Source organism: Microchirus variegatus (assembly GCF_963457635.1).
Source record: "Microchirus variegatus genome assembly, chromosome: 11".
Classification (NCBI taxonomy): domain Eukaryota; kingdom Metazoa; phylum Chordata; class Actinopteri; order Pleuronectiformes; family Soleidae; genus Microchirus; species Microchirus variegatus.
The window spans coordinates 6,351,803-6,373,907 of NC_139812.1; the positions used below are offsets into that span (position 1 = coordinate 6,351,803).

Genomic DNA, 22,105 nt, shown 5'->3' on the forward strand with positions numbered 1-22,105 from the left:
TTTAAACCAAATATCAAGTTGAATAAATGCAAATAATGTGATTAATCGAAGCAAATTCTGCAAATTATTCAACTTAACATTTTCAAGATGATGTAAAAAAAAGAAAAGAAAAAAGATGAGCTGAGTGAGAAGAGGCAAAGACAGTGCAGTCTACATGGTTTATAGAGAGTTATGTTACACAAAGACACGTTCTTTATCCGTTAGACAGTAGCAGGGAGTTATAAATATCAAGCCAAAGGTGGAAAAGTGTCATATAACGCTTAAGATCGGTGTTGCCCGAGTCAACACTGTCTCCAGCCAGTGGCCACAACTCACCGACACGGCTCCCACTGTCACACACCAAAACACTGCCTCTGATATATCACACAGTCAGCACGCAATGGTGTCATTACGTGAAGCCAAAGAGGAAAGCAGCACAAAAGACACCGGGGAAACTTTGTTTCTTCACAGCCAGCAACGCTCTGCAGCTAGCATGCTAACAGCTAGCTGTAGAGCAACATTCTCGCCACACTAGTGTTGGCTAATGTTCCCATAGCTAACAGTCATGGAGGTGTTCTAACTTGTACCTGTGTCCGTGAGCACACCTGCGGCCTCCTGTCTTCTTCGTTCGGTGCGGTGCCGCTAGCACATCCGTGTGACGATGATGATGTTTCCCCCCTGTACAGACGTCAGTCCCCTGCCCACTGGGATGAGGCTACAGCTAGGTGCGGAGGCTACCGCAGCTGCTACCACAACTACTCAAAGCAGTATATGCAGCTGCGCAACAGCGTTCACTACATGAGGAATGTGTCAGTGGTTTCAGGCTCACCAGTGTCGCTTCTCGACAGGCAGCGGTCCACTCCGAGGAGTGAGAGCCGCCTTAGTCCCAATGTTTGGAGATAAAATCAACTTCAGCAGCGATTCGCTGCTTCCTCCGCCATCTTGGTTCTGCTGGAAACCTGGACGCGACCAAATCTGGAAATACCGGGGGTGGGTTTTGAAAGGGGGGGGCGAGGGTTAAAAACCAAACGTGACCGCATGGAACATCTCTGTTTTCACAGAGCAATGTACATAAGTGACAGACTCTACGGTTTATGACACATTAAATAGTGTGCGAGTGAGTGTGTGTGTGTGTGTGTGTGTGTGTGTGTGTGTATTGACACAGGTGTAGTCTTAGACACGCCTCTCCTAAAGCACCGTGAGTGTTCACTCATGTGTCGCATTATGGGCTCCTGTCTTCTTTATGGGGACAAAAGCTATCACGTAAATTATTACATTTTAAGGCGACGACATGTATGGTTGTATGGTTAAGTGATCTTGTGGACATTACTAAATTCAGGAGTGAAATCTCCCAATCTGTCAGTTCCAATCACAGAAATTACATAAGGAGGTAGTTTGAGGATACTTGTTACCACTCTGATGCCCTCAGGATGCAGTATAGCTGACTACTGCATCTAAACCAGGGGTGTCAAACTATGCCCTGTAGGCCAGAACCGGCCCACCAGAAGGTCCAATACTGCCCGTAAACTACTGTTGTAAGAATGCTGCAGCTTTAAAGGGGGAGTAAGTAGTTTCTGGTGACATCTCAAGGAGAGGCTGAAATTTACTGCTCCTCTGCTCATTTGATCAGAGGGGCCACCATAGCGCTCAGGGAAGGGAGAGGCCCTGAGCCCCTCTGATCAAATGCCCTCCTCGTCAGTTTATATATTTTACTTGTGTATATTATCATAGTCATATGTGATATCGAAACTTATTTTAATTTTTTTCATATCCTGTTGGCATTTGTGCGCTAACCATGGGCTAGCTGTTATCAACGTAATCGTAAAAAAGTAGCAGTAATTGCCTTTTACTGTATTTTATCATTCTGAACGAGGGAGGAGCGAGTGTGTTCACGGTCGTAGAGAGATTACATGAAAACCAGGAGAGAAAATTATGACTAATATGTATGCACAGACCAATCATACTGAAAGAGGGCGTACTCACAAAATTTTAAAAGTACGTACGTTTAAAAAACTGGCTGTGCATTGATAGTTGATTCTGCGGGGTGTTTTTCTGATGTAACATGTTTGTTTAGACATGACTTATCCATGTGAGCTGAATTTACAGATCATTTCAACAATCTATAAATCTGTCAGTGTCACGCGTCATCATCCAGTTACTCACACACGCATTACTCACAGAATAAGCAGATAGAGCTGATTGAATTACTGCATATAATGATTCATTACTGTCACTGATTGTGTTGTGGACGCTGGGGAGGGAGGAAGAGGGTGGAAGAAGATGCTAGTGTGCCGATGTCTCAGGTGTGCCGGTGTCTCCAGCGGCTTACGAGCGCGCACCTGCATCAGCTGTCTCTTCTGATAAAAGGCGCAGCGGTGGTGGAATAACTTTTTTGCAGTTATTTTGTTATCGTATGGATTGAAATGGGATAAGGAAATGTTCTACTCAACGTTCAAGTCCCATTTTCTTACAACAAATGAGTTTGTAACTTTATTTTGGAGCGTTTAAAACTGACGTGTGTTCATGCGTTCACGTCAGCAGCTGTGTCTATTTACATAAAAAAAAATATTAATTTGTGTTAAATCAATTTCAATTATTAGCTCAAAGTAAGACTGAGAGAAAAGTGTGACTCACTCACACACACGTTTGAAGTGTGTGTTTGCGTGCGGGATCAGTTTTGTCCTCAGTGTCCTCTGATCTTATCCACACATGTTCAAACGTACGATGGTGTATCATTGTTGTTCGTCACAGAATAATGCATGCTTGTCACTGTAGACACATTAATAATATTATTTTGAAACACTGTGATAAGTTTCAGAGCTTAATATTGCAGCATCTCCACCTGACAAGAGTTTGCGCAGCGCTCCGCAAATTCTCACGGCAGCTCGAGAGTTTGCGCTGCAGTCCGCAAGGTTCCACGCCAAGTACATTTTTATAAATGCCATTGTGTGCATGAAAGCAAGCATACGCCGTCTTTTTGTGCGTACGCACGGTTTATACATGAGGCCCCAGGAGAGGAAAATCTGAGGCCAGGTTCCAACTGTGTAAAACTACAACCCCACAGCTCCCAGTTGGCTTTCCCAGCGTGACACTCTGTGTTTGTCCACTGTAGGCTCCAGTAGAAACATGGCGTCTGTCCTAGCGGCCTGTGACTTTTTATTATAAATTGCTTTTTCTAACGCCACGAAAATCATACCATAGTTATTATACAACACAGGTGTTTCTTTTATGGACAGTAAATTAGATTTTCACTAATATAGCCCCAGAAATACTACAAAATGTACCTTTAAGAGCCAGGCATGGGAGGTGAGAGAGAGTGAGCGAGCAACGCTGTCTATGTGTGTGAAAAGAGAACCCAGTGTACGAGTTAACATTAGTCTGTTAGGAAGGCAGAACACAGCTGGACCCAAATGCTCGAGACTGGAGGCAAGCTGGAAGGTTTTGAGAGTCTTTATTTAAGTCTCTAGAATTCAAAACAAAAGCGTAACACTGGCTTGATAAACAACAAAAAGCGTAGCACTATGGCTAGACCAAAAAAAAGGAACAACAAAAAGCATAACACTGGCTAGATTAATAACAAAAAGCGTAGCACTATGGCTAGATAAACAACAAAAAGCATAGCACTATGGCTAGATAAAGAAAGGAACAACAAAAAGCGTAACACTATGGCTAGATAAATAACAAAAAGCGTAGCACTACGGCTAGATAAAGAAAGGAACAACAAAAAGTGTAACACTATGGCTAGATAAATAACAAAAAGCGTAGCACTATGGCTAGATAAAAAAAGGAACAACAAAAAGCGTAACACTATGGCTAGATAAATAACAAAAAGCGTAGCACTATACTGCTAGATAAAGAAAGGAACAACAAAAAGCGTAACACTATGACTAGATAAATAACAAAAAGCGTAGCACTACGGCTAGATAAAAAAAAAGGAACAACAAAAAGCGTAACACTATGGCTAGAAGATATTGATCATGAGGGAATTAGGGTAGATGTGTCAAGGAGGACGAGGTGACAACGTAACCGGAAGACATGAACATTACCAAAATAAAAGGGGAAGTGAAAATCAAACCCAACACCAAAAAGGAGACATGAACTTAACGTGACTCTAAACCAACTAACAAACAGACTACACAGACAAAAAAACACTAACATAACTGACGCCTCGTGACATAGTCACTATGAAGTGGGGTAAATATGTGTTGAGAGAAATAAACGCTCAGTCTCTTCCAGATCACCTGAGTGTCTGCCTGTTCATCCCCTGCCTATCTGTAGAAGTAATGATGTTAACCCTACATTGAACATAATGAACTACATTTACATTTAAGCATTTAGTTTTTATCCAAAGCGACTTACAATAGAGGAATAAGCTGCATAGAAATAGTCTTGGAAAGAACTCTTCTAGATAGGAACAGTGATTGATAGAGGGTGAGAGTGCTGAGGTGGATCCAAGTGCAGAAGGAGTTTGTGCAGGGAAAGGGGCTAAAGTAATTGCTGGGACAGAAGATGCTCTTGGAAGAGCTGGGTTTTCAAGAGCTTCTGTGGAACGACACACGAAAAGAGTCTGGATTGTCCTTTGCGGGGAGTTGGCACTGCCAGATAAACATCCTTTGATGAGCAGAGTAGTCAGGGTGTACCATAAACCTTTAGGAGAGAATTTACAAGATTCAGTCCCCTGCCCACTGGGAGAGTTGCACAGAATTTCAGTGGGAGCAGACCCATGAAGCACTTTGTAGGCTAGCATCAGTCATTTGAAATTAATGCGGGTAGGTACAGTTAGCCAGTGGAGCTCAATGAACAGATGGGTGACGGGTGACGTGCCCTTTTAGGCTGATTGAAGACCAGGCGAGAGGTTTAGCAGGAGGGGCTTTGATCCATGCAGATATGTCACAGAGACAATCTGAGATTCATGCTGAGACCAGGGTGTCAGGTGTGAATGACAGATACAGCTGGGTATCATCAGCATAGCAACAATATGAGAAGCCGTGCGAGTGGCTGAATTGTGGCGTTATACAGTCATTCCCTCATTTGTATCATCTTCTTTAGTTTCAGGAATACTACCTAGATTTGTCGTAAAAATCAGTTCTATGTGAAATACTGAAATATTTAGTTCCAGATACTTGTGACTAAATGTTTTGTACCTTTATAGATCCATGTGAACAAAGAACTGCTCCTCTGCTCACCCCCTCCCTTCCCTGAGCGATACGGTGTCCGCAGCCGGTCAAATGTCGTCCTCGTTGTCTTTCTCCGCGTCAGCAGATGAGGTTCGTGAGAGTGGAGGCGGGACTTCCGCTACAAGTAAAGCGACGCTTGATTTGTTCTCTCGCGTTTATCCTTACAGGCTCAGGTAGAAACATGGCATCTCGCTGCTAACAGTGGCAATGCAACAGTGGCCCGCGACCATGTTATTTTACATGACTTTTTGAACCCTAACCCTACGAAAATGAAACAAAAACTATTATACAGCGACAACAACAACAACATAATATGTATAAAAAAGTGGATTTTGGGTTGTATAAACCCATAAATATTACACAGTGTCCCTTTAAAGTCACATGATTGTTTCTGAGCCACTGTGATACACCAGTCATCTCCTCTGACAAAGTTTTGGCTGTCAACTGAGGAGTTTTTCCAGACACAAATACCACTGTGTCGTCTGCATACATTTGGCATCTGGCTCTTTTGCAAGTGTCAGGTAAATCATTAATATTGAAACTAAAAAGTAAAGGGCCTAATATTGAACCTTGGGGTAGAATCGAATCTAACCATTTGCTCTCTATGTTTAAGATAAGAATGGAACCGAGCAATTGCCTCATATGAGAAATTAAATATTTTGAGCTTATTAAGGAGAATTTCATGGTTGACAGTATAAAACATTTTTTTTCCAAGTCCAAGAGAATACTGCCACCACTACATTCCTCTCATCCAACAACTATTTTATAGTTTCAGTGAGGTAACAATTTGCCTCTTTAATATGAAAACAAGTTGAGAGTTTTCTATCCTCAAATTCAACTGATCAGAAATTAGCCGCCAGTTCCTCAACTGATTTAATGAAAAATTTATTAAATTAATTTGCAATTTCCAGTTTATCATTACTAACTGTTCCATTTATATTCATTTCCGCATTAGATCTTTTCATATTTGATGCTCGATTAGTCAAATTATTTAGATGTTTCCAGAGTACTGAGCTTTTCCCTTTTGAGTCAGCAATTTCTTTGCCATACACAGCTCCTTGGTTAGCTTATTTCTTAACCCTTTGAAAATAAGTGTAACTAAATGAATTTGAGTTACCAATGACTGTTTAAGTGCAAGATCTCTTTTCTTCATTAGTTGGTGAATATACTTATTCAACCACAGTAAAGCTCGGCAACGTCATGGCTGTTTCCATTACTGATCAGTAAATGTTTTCATTGTTGTATCTTAGCAGGTGTTTACATTACATTGTTACATAGTGTCTGCGTCTCAGACGCCGCGTCTGTCTGAGCTCCACACCGACAGGATCAACAACTTGATCAGTTGCCTTATTGTATCTTGTGATACAACAAACCCTCTCTGGATCGCACGCAGGTGCAACCATTGGTACCCCTGCATCGGCCCCGTTCCAGCTATTTCATTTTGTATGAATGCGGCCACCTCCTCCAAGTTTGTATGGTTTATCCTCCTGAACAAACCAAGACACAGTCTCTTCAGCGTCCTTATACTTATCACCACACCGCTTAGTACTGCTTAATCGACGTGTCTGTAGAGGCAGCCATGGCCAATTCATTTTTTTTTTGTTGCCCGACATTTATTTTTTGTTGTGACCGATTTTTTTTTTTTTTTGGTTGGCCCTAATACTCCTTTGTAGGATTACCATTGCACCAGGATTTTAGTTAGTTTTCTAAAAATCAATACCATATTGTGGTCAGACAGGCCCTGTGATTCAATTGTATGTCTTTGTCAGACTCTGTGCTCTATTAGTGAAGACCAAGTCGGTAAGGATTTGACTGACTTTTGTGAGTCTCGTCGGTCCTTTGATTATTTGATGAAACTTATGCTTTGAATAGATTATTTTTAGTTTTTGCCTGCTGCCTTTGTCCATCCAATTTATAATATTATCTCCCAAACATATAGTTTAGGAAGATAAGGTATTGTAACTGTAACTGTGTCAGGGGGGAGGGTCGTGTCTTTAGCTCTTGTGAGGAATACCAGTTGATTTGCCCTATGATGGACCAGTTTAACCATGACGTCTGTGTCCTCAGCCCTCATCTCAACAGAGGACTTTATTGCCTCATTTAGTGCTGCACACACAATAGAATTGTCAGCAGGGTCCGAGCTTTGTTGTACACTGATCCTACCTCGTTGGAAGGTCCCAGCAAGGAGCAGAATGAGCTGGACCTTGTTGGTGCTTGTTGTCAAGGAACTTTTCCTGTGGAACAAAGTTTTTTTTAGGAGTAGTGCTGGCAAACCATGGACATCACAAACTGGAGTTGGCATTCAGTAATGAATGAATGAATGAATGAATGAATCGTTTATTTCGGGCATGACAAGTAATCAACATCTGCACACATCCGCATTTAAATTCATACACATGACCGAAAGGGACAGCGGGAGAAGCAAAGCTTATCTAGTCCCGCCCACATTACACAGAAAATTATTATTATTTTATTTTTTTTCTTATTGTCTTAACTTTCGACAATATTGACGTCGCAGCAACAATGGCATAAGGCTGCAGTTCATCTCAAGGCAGTCAACAGACTACATGCACGTCCGTACATGTGTCCTTATCGAACCGTCACGAGCGATCACAGTCTCGAGTTGTTGCCCCACGCAGTCTCGTGTTGCAGAGATGTCAGTGCGCAACCCCATCACAGCACTCTTAGTCGTGGCATTGTCCACCCTCGTATTGAGCTGCTCCGTGGCGGCCTTTTTCTGCTTACGATATAGCATGTACATTCCACATGCCAAGGATAACATTCAAATTATCATGAATGTGAATATGTACACATCTTCGACATCCTCTATGTCCAGAGCAGCCAGGCAAGAGACTTGCCATTTTCCCCAGGCATCTCTGGTGTAGCCAGCAGGGAATGTCCCTCCATGTCCTTCCATGTGAGGTTATCCTTCCATTTGACACTGTGCAGGAGCTTGTGTAGGGGTTTTTTCAGCAGGCTCCACAAATGCCTGTTGAAAATGCCCATGCTTGGGCAGCCTTGTCTCGCTTTCGCAACTTCTGATTCTGTTCAAACAGAGACCTTGGTGTTGGTGTCAACTCAAAGCGCAAAGCTTCTTTGGTCTTGACTTCATGCTCACTAATGATGATGAGGCGGTTGAAGAGCTTGAGTGAGTCAGTGATTAGCTTCTCTCTGATTAGGCTTGCCAATGACTTGACCCTGTACTTGGTTTCCATTGTATCCAAAACAGTTTCCTCATTCATCTTGGTCTGTATGTCTCTGCCAACCTCCTCTGCCTGATCAGCATTGACTGAGTCCCCAAGAGTGCTGCTGAACCCCGTTGAGAAAACACCAGGGTTTTCCTGTCCCGTATGGTTGACTTCCTCCAACCATCCAACTATGGTGTCAACAGACGTGATATCTTAAAAGCTAATATTAGTTAAAAAAATATTTATATTTTCACTATTTTTACCCAGGCCCTCTGGGCACCCAAACTTTTATTGGCTCTCCAGATGATTCTACGAGGATTTAGCCGTGGATAAATTGGGGGGAAAAAAGCTATTGGTAAGAAATTTGTTTGCAGATTTTCCCAAAAAAATGCCTAACTGTCCCTAACTAATTTAATAGTGTTTCTTTCATCACAAATACAAATTACACACGCTGATTAATCATTTTTTAAATTTTACATAGTAACATTATTACACCCTCAAAAATCATGAGGGCTTCGTGCCTCTCTGTGGAGCTTTTGTGCCCTCTGCTGTAAACCTCTGGTCTACAGGCAGTAAAATGTTCTGAAACCTCTAGTCTATTGTCAAACATGTGGCCCTCCATTCAGTATCAATTTACAATGTTTTTAATAGATTCATTTCGCAACATAAATATGTTTTTTATGATTTATTCAGAATTTTTACACGTCACATCACTTTTTTTTTTCTTAACTCTCTTTATTAATTTTTGCGGACATTTCAACCAATACAGTACAGACAGACATATAAAAACCTCACATACGTTCACTCTTACCAATACACAAGACAAGGGGGTATATATATATACTAAAGAAAAAGAAATAAATCAAATCTTTTAAAATTGTAATAAAGAAAGATTAAGTTCGAAAATAAAATATTAATAAATATACTGTATCTATATACTGTATATATATATATATATATATATATATATATATATATATATATACACACATATTGCATTAAATAAAAGAAAGGATTTAAAAACAAAAACCATTAAATTAAAAGAGAAAGAGATCTTGATCTCAATGGGTCTGCTATCTGGTTAAATAAAAAAATAAAAAATCTTGAGTGTATGTGAGACGACTGGGTTCGCTACTGAATCAGGGCTGACAGTGAGTAGAGTTGAAAATAACCTAGCTGGAAGGGAAGAGGGAAAACAACACGTTTTTTTTTTAATATATACCCAAATTGGAGGATTTTTTGTAACCAGACATCATCTAAATGTTGCTTGCCATCCATCCATCCATCCATCTTCTTCCGCTTATCCGGGGCCGGGTCGCAGGGGCAGCAGTCTGAGAAGGGATGCCCAGACTTCCCTCTCACAGGACACTTCCTCCAGCTCCTCCGGGGGGACCCCAAGGTGTTCCCAGGTCAGCCGAGTGACATAGTCACTCCAGCGTGTACTGGGTCTTCCTCTGGGTCTCCTCCCGGTGGGACATGCCCGGAACACCTCCAGAGGGAGGCGTCCAGGGGGCATCCGATACAGATGCCCGAGCCACCTCAGCTGGCTCCTTTCAATGTGGAGGAGCAGCGACTCTACTCCAAGCTCCTCCCGGGTGACAGAGCTCCTCACCCTATCTCTAAGGGAGCGCCCCGCCACCCTGCGGAGAAAACTCATTTCAGCCGCTTGTATTCGGGATCTTGTTCTCTCGGTCATAACCCAAAGTTCATGACCATAGGTGAGGGTAGGAACGTAGATTGACCGGTAAATCGAGAGCTTTGCCTTTCGGCTCAGCTCCTTCTTCACAACAGACCAATACAAGGACCGTATTACTGCGGCCGCTGCCCCGATCCGCCTGTCAATCTCACGCTCCATCCTTCCCTCACTCGTGAACAAGACCCCAAGATACTTAAACTCCTCCACCTGAGGCAGGATCTCTCCACTGACCCGGAGGGGACAAGCCACCTTTTTCCGGTCGAGAACCATGGCCTCAGACTTAGAGGTGCTGATTCTCATCCCAGCTGCTTCGCACTCGGCTGCAAACCGCCCCAGCGCACCCTGGAGTTCCTGGTTCGAAGGAGCCATCAAGACCACATCATCTGCAAAGAGCAGAGATGAAATCCAGTTGCTCCCGAACCAGACCCCCTTCCGGCCCCTGGCTGCGCCTAGAAATTCTGTCCATAAATATAATGAACAGAACCGGTGACAAAGGGCAGCCCTGCCGGAGTCCAACATGCACTGGGAACAAGTCTGACTTACTGCCGGCAATGCGAACCAAGCTCCTGCTCCGGTCGTACAGGGACCGCACGGCCCTTAACAAAATTCCCCCGACCCCATACTCCCGGAGCACCCCCCACAGAATACTACGAGGGACACGGTCGAAAGCCTTCTCCAGGTCCACAAAACACATGTGGACTGGTTGAGCAAACTCCCATGAACCCTCATGAACCCTGCGAAGGGTGTAGAGCTGGTCCAGTGTTCCAGGACGAAAACCGCATTGTTCCTCTTGAATCCGAGGTTCGAATATCAGCCGAACTCTCCTCTCCAGTACCCTGGAATAGACTTTACCCGGGAGGCTGAGGAGTGTGATCCCCCGATAGTTGAAACACACCCTCCGGTCCCCCTTTTTAAAAAGAGGGACCACCACCCCGGTCTGCCAGTCCAGAGGCACTGTCCCCAACTGCCACGCAATGCTGCAGAGACGTGTCAACCAGGACAGCCCTACAGCATCCAGAGACTTTAGGTACCCAGGTCGGATCTCATCCACTCCCGGTGCCTTGCCACTGAGTAGCTTCCTAACTACCTCAGTGACTTCAGCTGGGTAATGAATGAGTCGACCTCTGAGTCCCCAGCCTCTGCTTCCTCTAGGAAAGACGTGTCAGTGGGATTGAGGAGATCCTCGAAGTATTCCTTCCACCGCCCGACAATGTCCCCAGTCGAGGTCAACAGCTCCCCACCTCAACTGTAAACAGTGTTGGCGGAGTGCTGCTTTCCCCTCCTGAGGCGTCGGATGGTTTGCCAGAATTTCTTTGAGGCCGACCGGTAGTCCGCTTGGCCTGTCGGTACCCGTCGCTGCCTCAGTAGTCCCTCGAACCAGCCAGGCTTGATAGGTCTCCTTCTTCAGTTTGACAGCATCCCTTACTTCCGGTGTCCACCACCGGGTTCGGGGATTTCCGCTGTGTCAGGCACCGGAGACCTTGCGGCCGCAACTTCGAGCAGCCGCGTCCACAATGGAAGTGGAGAACATGGTCCACTCTGACTCAATATCTCCAGCTTCCCTCGGGATCTGGTCAAAGCTCTCCCGGAGGTGGGAGTTGAAGACCTCCCTGACAGGTGATTCCGCCAGGCGTTCCCAGCAGACCCTCACAACGCGCTTGGGTCTGCCAAGTCTGTCCAGTTTCCTCCCCTGCCAGCGGATCCAACTCACCACCAGGTGGTGATCAGTTGACAGCTCAGCCCCTCTTCACCCGAGTGTCCAAGACATACGGTCGGAGGTCAGATGACACGACCACAAAGTCGATCATTGACCTCCGGCCTAGGGCGTCCTGGTGCCACGTGCACTGATGGACGCCCTTATGCTCGAACATGGTGTTTGTTATGGACAAACTGTGACTAGCACAGAAGGCCAGTAACAAAACATCACTCGGGTTTAGATCGGGGAGGCCATTCCTCCCAATCACGCCTCTCCAGGTCACACTGTCATTGCCCACGTGGGCGTTGAAGTCTCCCAACAGAACTATGGAGTCCCCTGTTGGAGCACTTTCCAGTACTCCTTCCAGAGACTCCAAAAAGGCCGGGTACTCTGCACTGCCGTTTGGCCCGTAAGCCGAAACAACACCTCTCACCTTGGGCAACTCCAGAGTAATAGAGAGTCCAGCCTCTCTCAAGGAGTTGGGTTCCAGAGCCCAGACTGTGTGTGGAGGTGAGCCCGACTATTTCTAGTCGGTACCGCTCCACCTCCCGCACAAGCTCAGGCTCTTTCCCCCCCCAGCGAGGTGACATTCCATGTCCCCATAGCTAGAGTTGTTGTCCCGCGATTGGGCCGCCGGGGCCCCCGCCCACGACTGCCACCCAAATCACACAGCCCCGACCCCTTATGGCCCTCCATGCAGGTGGTGAGCCCACTTGGAGAGGCGCCCACGTCGCTCGTTCGGGCTGAGCCATCATCAGGCGCTCGCCTGCAAGCCCCACTCCCTGGCCTGGCTCCAGGGTGGGGCCCCGGTGACGCCAATCCGGGCAACGTAAACGTCTTCCTGTTCTTTTGCCTCATAAGGGGTAGTGAACTGCTCTTGGTCTGATCCATCACCTAGGACCTGTTTGCCATGGGAGACCCTACCACGGGCATTAATCCCCGGACAACATAGCTCCTAGGATCATACGGATACTCAAACCCCTCCACCACGATAAGGTGGCAGTTCAAGGAGGAGGTGGCAGTTCAAGGAGGAGTGGCAGGTCAAGGAGGAGATGTTGCTTGCCCAATAGTTTAAAATTTGGTAGTCCCATTCCCCCTACTGATTTTGGTCTTTCTAGGAAAGCTTTCCTTAAAGGTGCATTATGTAATAAATCTAAAGCAACTGACCATAAAATCCTCCTAATATGTCACAGAGACTCAGGAATAATGTTCATATAACAAACTGACCAACAACAACAGTACAGCCAAAATATTTGCATTAAAAAATATATTTTACAGACTGCAAATCATGTTTATGTTTTGAAATCATGTTTTGGCATGTGGCGCCACCTACCGCCGTCTACCAATCATTGCAGTCAGTAGAGTCTCTGCCGAGCAACCACGGGTTGCCAGTTACGTCAAAAAATGAAACCTAAAAGACCTTGGTATTTTGAATTTGAATGTAGTAACCGTTTTTGACCACATTCTTACATATGGCGCCTTTAATCTTTCTTCTTATTCCAAACATAATCAATAGACAATTCTATCTATGTTTTGGAAGAAGCCATTTTTGATACATATGGGAATACACTGGTATAAAAGAGAAATTTAGGATGGATGGTCATCTTGATTATGTTAATTCGACCAGGCAGTGATATGGGGATATAGGACCATTTTAGCAAGTCTACTATTATAGTGTCTAGTAATTCACAGAAAATTGTCTTTATAAAGGTCTGTGAATGTTTTGGTAATGTTGATTCCTAAATATTTAAACTGGGTTGAGACTTTAAAGGGCTAGTTTTCAAAAGGTTTTTGGTCATTTACTGTCTTAATTGGGAATAATATACTTTTGTTAACATTGAATTTATATCCTGAAACTTGTTCGAATGTGTTAAGGATAGAGACTATATTACACGGACTGATTTAGACGGGTCAGATACATATATTAATAAATCCTCTGCAAACAGCGAGACCTTGTGCTCCCCCTCCCCCAACGAACACTTTTATTTTGAAATTCTTTGATATCATCAAAAATACTGTTATAATGGAGTTATATATACTGTATATATATACAGTTGGGACTTTTTTTCTTCCTTTGACTCCTCCTGTAGCTCAATGGCCCCAGCTCCACTCTACACTGTAGAGCAGGGGTCTCAAACTCAAAGACCTGGGGGCCAATGCGTATCTATTGTGGTCAAGAGGGGGCCGGCCTAGAGAAAAAAAAAACTGTTCACAATATTGCATCATCATATCACACGTATACTTAATAATACTATTTATGATGCAACATTAATGTATTAATATTCAAAACATTAAAAAATTACACTATTCAATAATAGTGTGGACAACCGTAATTAAAATTCGTACCAGCAGCTGTTTCAGCCACTGCCATTCGTGGCTTGGGCCCTAACAAGTGTATTTATGTATGTAATTGAATGTTGTATATGATACATTTAATAATGGGATAATAATGACCAAATGTCTGATTATTACTGTTATAAAAACATTGCTAGCAAACATATATTATATTCTATCACCTCGCTGGCAGCTGTGCCTCAGCTACACACTGTGTTTAAAAGACGGTGAGGTCGTGGGCCATGTTTTCATTATAACATGATATTAAGTGGGGGGCTGCATGTAATCGATTGGGGGGCCGCCAGTTTGAGACTGCTGTAGAGTGATGGCATATTTCATTTGTAGTCGGAAATCTGAACCAAGGTCAGGATTTACTTGGAGCAAACAAACCCTGCTATGTTTACCTTTATTAGCTTCACCATAACTCAGTGGTAGTTGTGGGGGTGACGTGACGTTACTCCCAGTTCCAACTTCCAATGTAAAAGGAACACGGCACGACACCTGCAACCTGTCATAAAACCCCACACAAGAGTCACAACACGTTAGCATTTTGAAATATCTTTATTAAGTAAACTCTACACATTCAGTATTGCTTTTATGTTTTTTTAATTTAGTTTTTCACTCTAATTTAGAACCTTTAGCAATCGTCACATATAGAACTTTTCAATCAAGCTACACTTGGTTGAGGAATACAAAAATATCACAGTACATTTTCTACGAAGTCGCCCTTTGCCTGTGAGGCCCCCGAGCCAATCAGAGAGGTATGTTCACAACCAGAGTATGTGCCTGGACAAAGATGGAAAGAAACAGCACCACAGAAGTGCACAGACCCACGTAAAGGTGTTTGGACGCGTGCATCATCGAGTTCAGCAAAGCCAGACCTTCCACAGTCAGACTACAGCGTCTCCTCTCCATGCAAGTGTTCACTCACTGCTGATGTGAGAGCATGGAGACGCACTCACCCGCTCATCCAGTGTGTGTGTCTGTGACAGCGGCACATGCTTCACAGTGAATCGCTGTGTGGCTTCTTTTTGTTGGTTTGTGACCACAGTGGTTTTGTTACTGCCCCTTATTGTGACCACTGAGGGACCAATATGGAAGATGTGGTCAACTTCACCACGTCCCACAAAGAGTAGTGAGCAGCTTTGGGAGGGAAGTGTGGCTCTGTCTCACACACTCACACACACACACAGTGTCGACATAGTCTAAACTAGTCAGTGGACTAAATGCATAGACTAGGATTACATATGGAATCGTTGAAGTCGTCCATTAATCATTCAACTTTTTTCCTTGTATCTCAGTCAGTTTACAAACTGAATACAACAAATGTGTTTTGTAAAAAGGGCTTGTTCAGTTCTTTAGTTTTTTTTATTTAAGTGTGGTGCCAACAGCTCTCTATGAAAACATGGCTGCCAGCAAGGAGAAACTGATTTTTGCCACTTAACATTTTTTTTAAATAAATAAATCAATGCTTGCTAATAAAATCAATGCATATATTAGGTTGCTGCTTTTCGTTGATGTTAGACGGCCTTTTCCTGATTTAAAACACACTGCAGCTCCTGTCTCCCTGTGCACTAAAAACACAGATTTTCTCTATGGACTTTTGTGTGAGGATAACAAAGGCCATCTAACAATGAGATAAAGCAGCAGGTATATTCATAACTGTCGTTAAATCTCAAACAACTTCAGCCAAAAATTGAAAAAAAGATGGTGGACCTGACTGATGATGTACTAACACAGAGGTTCTGGGTGGTCCTGCTTTGCTGGACTCTGAAGTTGTGCCCATGTTGCTCCTCAGGCAGGCAGAAATGTCAATGTGGATCCCACACAGCAACAGCACCTTTAATATTCTCTCATTCTCTTCCCATTTCTATCTGCATTCATGTCATATTCTATACAAAATATCAAAAAAGATTAAACAAAATACTGAAAAAATCCTCACCTGTACTGACAATATAATTTCTCATATTAAACTTTTTTTTTTCCTTCTTGTACGTCTTCCTTTTCTCCCACACTGCAAAAATTCACATCCACAGCGACGAGCGTTTGAAGTGAATGTGGCCTCACAGCACCTATCACTCTGGACAGGAATGTTGAAACAAGACTCTCGCACTCGGTGGTTTTCATCCAAAAACACAACTATAGAAAAACTAGGAAACACTGGAAATAAAGTTAGGATGGAGGAGTGACAGACAGATAAATCCCTGTCAAATGTCTTCAGTGTGGGGGAAATGGAAAAGACGGTTAGATGCAAAAAGGAAGGAGTACACTTTTTAATTTCCACAGTTACACCAACATGAACCAAGAAAAAAAAACGAGTGAGGAGGAGTCAGTCGAAAAGAGAAGAGAAGAGAGCAGGGAGGAGGCCTGGTGTCTCCATTTAAAAAGAAAAAGGAAGTCTGTGGGTGAGGGCTTTGAGAGCTGATTGTCCTGTCTCTGTGCTGTGTTTGCTGAGTCCACATTGCAGGGGAACGCCGCTCGTCCAGCAGAAGAATGGCCGGCTCAATGTAGTGGCAGTAGCAGTGTTGGAGGATGATGGAGGGGGAGGGATCCTCGAGCTTGGCCTCAGCCTCAGGATCCGGCTCAGGGTGAGAAGGTTGCCATCTCCAGGGAAATGCGCTGCCACAGCTCCTTGGTCTGTTTGCCTCTCTTCAGGTTCTGCAGCACGTCGTTAAACTGCATCACGCCCACAGGCGTCAGACAGAAAGCTCCCCGCGCACTGCGGATGATGTTGACAAAGTCGTCATAGTCTGCAGGCGTCAGGTGGATGAGCCGGTGGTGGATGTACTGCAGACAGAGACGCAGACAGTTGTAACAGTTGTACAGACGACAGGGACAATGCTCTGACAGCACATGCTCAAAACCATTAGCTCAATAAAGAGCCCTGCAATTGAACCACAGGAAGCTGCCACAGAGGGAATTGTTCTAAGACAGGAAGTTCAGCTTCTCTGGGAGTCAATGGAGCAGTGGGCGGACACTGGGCTGATGCGTGATACCCTAACCCATCACGTCATCATTTTCTCTCTCTTGCTTAGCTCTTGCTCTGCCTAAAAGGGCACGTCACCCGTCTGTTCATTGAGCTCCACTGGCTACACCCCCCCCCCCCCCCCCCCCCGACTTAAATTCTCTCCTAAAGGCTTATGTTACCCCCTGACTACTCCACTCATCAAAGGATTGTGGTCTGGCAGTGCCAACTCCCCACACAAGACAATCCAGACTCTTTTCATGTGTTGTTCCACACTGGTGGAATGACTTACCAGGCGTTACCAGAACAGGGTCTGTCTATCTTCAAGAAGCTCTTGAAAACCCAGCTCTTCCAAGAGCATCTGTCCTAGCACTGACCTTAGCCCCTCCCCTGCACTTGGATCCACCTCAGTACTCTCACCCTCTATCAGTTACTGTTCCTATCTAGAGTTCTTTAGAAGGCTATTTCTATGGAGCTTATTCCTCTTTTGTAAGTCCCTTTGGATAAAGTGTCTGCTAAATGCTTAAATGTAAATGTAATTGGACGCAGTCTTGTGGTTTGTATGCTGATAAAGGCAAAAAAGGAAGGAGCAATTCATTATTATTTGTTTAATTATTATTATCGATGATCCTTCGATCAAGCGAATGGAAAATTGTTTATGCAGTAGCTGGTGTTTGGTGACCAGAAAGGCTGCAGATTTTTATCACATGTACGATTTCAACACTTTAAACTAAACTGCACCTGGATCAACAAATGACAAATAAATAACACAATAAAGGTGGTTTTGGGGTTAAGTCACACTTTAAAGCAACAGTAAACAGACAACCACTCCTTTCAGCCCTTTTTATCCTTTTCATAGAACACGAAGCATCCTGTTCAAATTTAGAGAAAAACAGACAATTTGACACTTTAGGTGTTGACTGTAAGTATTTTCTTTTAACACTGTATGATTCTAGAGAACAATACAAAAGTCTGACACTTCTGTTGTCTATTTGATTATGAATGCAGGTGAGGCTGCAGTGATGATGGAGGCGTGTCCTACCTGCAGGTAGGCCTGTTGGCAGCGCTGGACAAGCTGATGAAAAGCAGGTGTCCGGAGGTGGGCATGGATGTGGGCGGGGTTTAGCCTCTGTAGAGCTTCCATGATGATTTCCTGCAGGACAAACGGACTGAGGACACCTTTAGCTGCTCCCACACAGAACTGGTATACATAGTTGACTCCTGACAGGACCAAGAGGCAGAGAAGAAAGAGAGAGAAGCATTGAATTAACAGTACCATAAAGAGGAGACTGTGAAGGCAAGGTTTAGAATACTTACCCAACCTATCACAATTATGGGATAGTTGTACTCAGCAGTTTAACATCAAATGAGGCAGCAGTAAATGTTGAGTTGTTCATCCACTGCTGCCTCTATCAGTACATTCAAATATTTTTTATTCTGTGACTTCAGAGTTTAAATCCTTTAACCAGGTTTGACAGAGTGACACAAACTTACTAAACAGGCCAACATTAGACTAGCAACTCACATGTCTCTATGGACTTTGGTAGTGAAAATCAATTTGTCTGTCTGACAGTGAGACAAGTGGCAAACACAATCTTCAAATACTGTAGACTTAATCTGGCAAATAATTAATAAAGTTAGCCTTTTAGTAAAGTGGATACATGTGTTTTCCCCAGCTTTCCCTGCTGGCAGCCATGTTTTTACAGGGGTACAGAGAAAAGGCAGGCTCACCTAGCCGCGCGGCCAGTCCCAGCAGCCATTTGACGTCTTCAGTGTAAGGTGGGCTCCTGGAGAAGTTGTTGGGATGGTCGTTGTGAGCCCTCCTGCCCAGCATCTCCAACGCCAGCATGCCTTCACACACACGCACACAAATGGAGGTGCAATGATTTTCATTTGACAAAAAGTGAAGATTAAATAAATATTCTTCACGTCACAACATCTTTTACTTTTAATCGCATATAACTTGGCATAGTCGCATCCTCACTGAAATCCTGCTGATTAAAAACAATACAGTAATAATCCTACGTAATGTATAGAAAACATTTAAAAATGTTGTTTGTTATTAGTCTTCTCTGTCCTTGTGTCTCTCTCTTGCTGATAAGGAGCTAAGATGCAAAGCAGTAGACACAAGTGAAGGAATGAAGGAGATACGCAAGCCAAAGAATACCCCCAGGTTCACTAATAATAATAATAATAATGCGTTATATTTGCAACAAAAAATAACAGCAGAGAGTTAGAGGGAGTAGGCCTGTTTAAAAATGTGGGTTTTCAGATGGCATTTGAAGATGGGTAATGAGACAATGTTCCTGATGCCAGGGGGGAGGGAGTTCCAGAGGCGGTGGGGGAGAGCGGCTGAAGGCTCTGGCCCCCATGGTGGTCAGACAGGCAGGTCTGAGTGTCCGGGAAAGGGTTCAGAGAGGTATGGAGGAGAGAGGTTATGGATGGCCTTGAAGGTGAGAAGCAGAATTTTGAAATCGATGCAGAATTTAACCGGGAGCCAGTGAAGCTGTTTCATAACAGGTGAGATGTGATTGATAGATGTGATCCTGGTGATGCTGCGGGCAGCAGAGTTCTGAACCAATTGGAGTTTATGAATGGACTTGTGGGGAAGACCAATAAGAAGGGAGAAAATAGTCAAGGCAGGATGTGACCAGGGAGTGGACCAGGATAGCAAGGTAATAGGCTGACCGAGTAGTGTTATTGATGTGGGTTTGGAATGAGAGAGTGCCGTCAAGGACAACACCCAGACTCTTAACCTGTAGGGAGGGGCAAACAGAGGAGTTATCGATGGGGATGGTGAAACTTGGAGTGTTGGCGAGAGGGGATTTGGAACCTATGAGAAGAAGTTCGGTTTTGTCACTGTTCAGTTTCAGGAAATTAGAAGAGAACCAGGTTTTGATTTCTTGTAGACAGTTACAGAGAGAGGAGGGCAGGAAGGTGGAGGTGGGTTTGGAAGAAAGGTAGAGCTGGGTGTCGTCCGCATAACATTGGCAGTGGATATTGAATTTGCGGAAGATCTGACCAAGGGGGAGGAGATAGATGATGAACAGGATGGGGCCCATGTACAGAGCCTTGGGGAACACCAGAGGAGAGGGGAGATGGTTGGGATGTGAAGGTTTTCAACTGGATGAACTGAGTGTGTCCCGAGAGATAAGATTTAAACCAGTCCAGGGGTGTGTCAGAGATAATAGTTGCTAATCTGTCATGGAGGGTAGTATGGGAGATTGTGTCGAAGGCTGGACTCAGATCGAGGAGGATGAGGATGGATAATAGTCCGGAGTCGGCTGCCAACAGTAGGTCATTAGTGATTTTGAGGAGGGCTGTTTCTGTGCTGTGACGTGGGCAGAATCCAGACTGGAACTGTTCGTAAAGGTTATTGTTATGGAGATGTGCATGTATCTGTGAAGCCACTGATTTTTCCAGAATCTTGGAGAGAAATGGTAGGTTGGAGATCGGTCGCAGGTTGTTGAAGTCACTGGGGTCTAAACCGGGTTTCTTAAGTATAGGTGTAAGAGCAGCAGATTTAAGAGTGGACGGTACAGAACCAGAGGTGAGGGAGGAGTAGCTTCTTACCAACTCTGTAGGCAGAATGCAGGTGGTGCAGGCCCTGCTGGCTGATTGGCTGATTGTGCTGCTCTTCCTCTGCCAGGAAAGGAGTGCTGACCAATGAGCCTGGCTGTGAGGAGAGGGATGGCATAGATGCTCCCTGGATAGTCTGGATGGTGGGTCCCGCATGGACACCGGCGACTGTCAAACAGACAGAACACATCGTAGGTAGGGTTTATCACTCAGCAACAAGCTAGACTAGAGTTTAGATTCTCTGCCTAAGCCCATGCCCGACCCCTTGATAAAGCATTTGTGGTTTTTCTCCCTTGTCGTGTTCGCGTAATATGTTATAGCACATCATATTGTGTGAAGGTATAAAAACCTGCGACCGTGAACGCATCACTTAAAAACCAGAAAGCATATTGTCATTAGCAACACATCTCAGCAGCTCTGTTATTGTTGTAAATTAGACTGTGGCAGCAGGTACAACAAGCTCGCGCTGTGGGGAGGACGTGGACGTACGTGTACATTTACGGCTCACGTATTAAAAAATTGTCTGGTTTAAATCGGGCTCAGGCTCGTAATTACAGTTAATGTGTTGGGCTGTGTCGGGCTCAGACACAGCGTGCACGGGCTCGAGTCGGGCTTGATTTTTTGGGCCCGATCTAAGCTCTAGTCTGGACCACATGTGCAGTGAGTGAAGGCTGTGCTGCTGCTCTGCTGCTGTTTTTACTTAAAGTTTGCCATTGAAATTTTCAATAAATAATATAATTTGTAATATACATATACACTTGTTTTTAATGGCTTGTGGGTCAGTACCTCATACAACCACACTTAATAACCCCCAGATCTGTTACTTAAAAGGGGTGACCTAAATTAAAAGTAAGATGTTCTGCCCACTCTACTCCTCGTCTGTCCTACATTTAGTAAAGGTTGACAGTTGACACAGAGATAGTGCAGTCCTAACCTGCTACAGTGGTGCTGAGCGGCAGGCCAGTCTCAGTGTGGTAGGGATGGACGGCAATTTGAGTCATGGATGGGACGGGGACACCAGGGAAGGTCACAGCTGTGGCTGCCATAGGTGGCTGCGGGCCAGTGGCCACGGAGAATGGGAACTGGGCCCCGATAAACGCTGGGTGCATTCCCTGAAGAGGGAACAAATAAAGAGCAAAAACAGTAGTTATTTTTAACAATAGTTAAATAAACACTTCCTATGATCATCTGATGATAGGACATAACACACTAACTGTCTGAATGCTGCAATAGTGGAAAAGCCATGTTTTATATCTATAAATGTATTAGTCCCAAAAGGCAATTCATTCTCAACAGTGCCAACCATACATACATAGAAGTTGAAACTAAATACGGTGGTATGCTAAAGTTTGGGCACCCATGTAAATTTTCATGATTTTCCTTTATAAATCATTGGTTGTTTGGAAAATAAATTTCAGTTAAATATATCATATAGGAGAAAAACACAGTGATATTTGGGAAGTGAAATTAAATTTAAATTTAGGAACACTT

General features: G+C 44.2%; 1 protein-coding gene across 1 annotated transcript in view; it reads right to left on the reverse strand.

Moving 5' to 3' along the window:
• Window positions 1-14,710: 14,710 nt before the first annotated feature.
• The window catches only part of zswim8 (zinc finger, SWIM-type containing 8), a gene marked incomplete at its 5' end in the record, with an annotated part of 50,751 nt that continues 43,356 nt past the window's right edge, over window positions 14,711-22,105 (reverse strand). Inside the window, 5 exons of the mRNA XM_083898227.1 lie at window positions 14,711-16,857; window positions 18,078-18,256; window positions 18,767-18,886; window positions 20,609-20,782; window positions 21,549-21,726. Of these exons, the coding sequence (XP_083754353.1) occupies window positions 16,654-16,857; window positions 18,078-18,256; window positions 18,767-18,886; window positions 20,609-20,782; window positions 21,549-21,726 (855 nt within the window). The 3' untranslated portion in view covers window positions 14,711-16,653. The remainder of the gene's footprint in view (window positions 16,858-18,077; window positions 18,257-18,766; window positions 18,887-20,608; window positions 20,783-21,548; window positions 21,727-22,105) is intronic.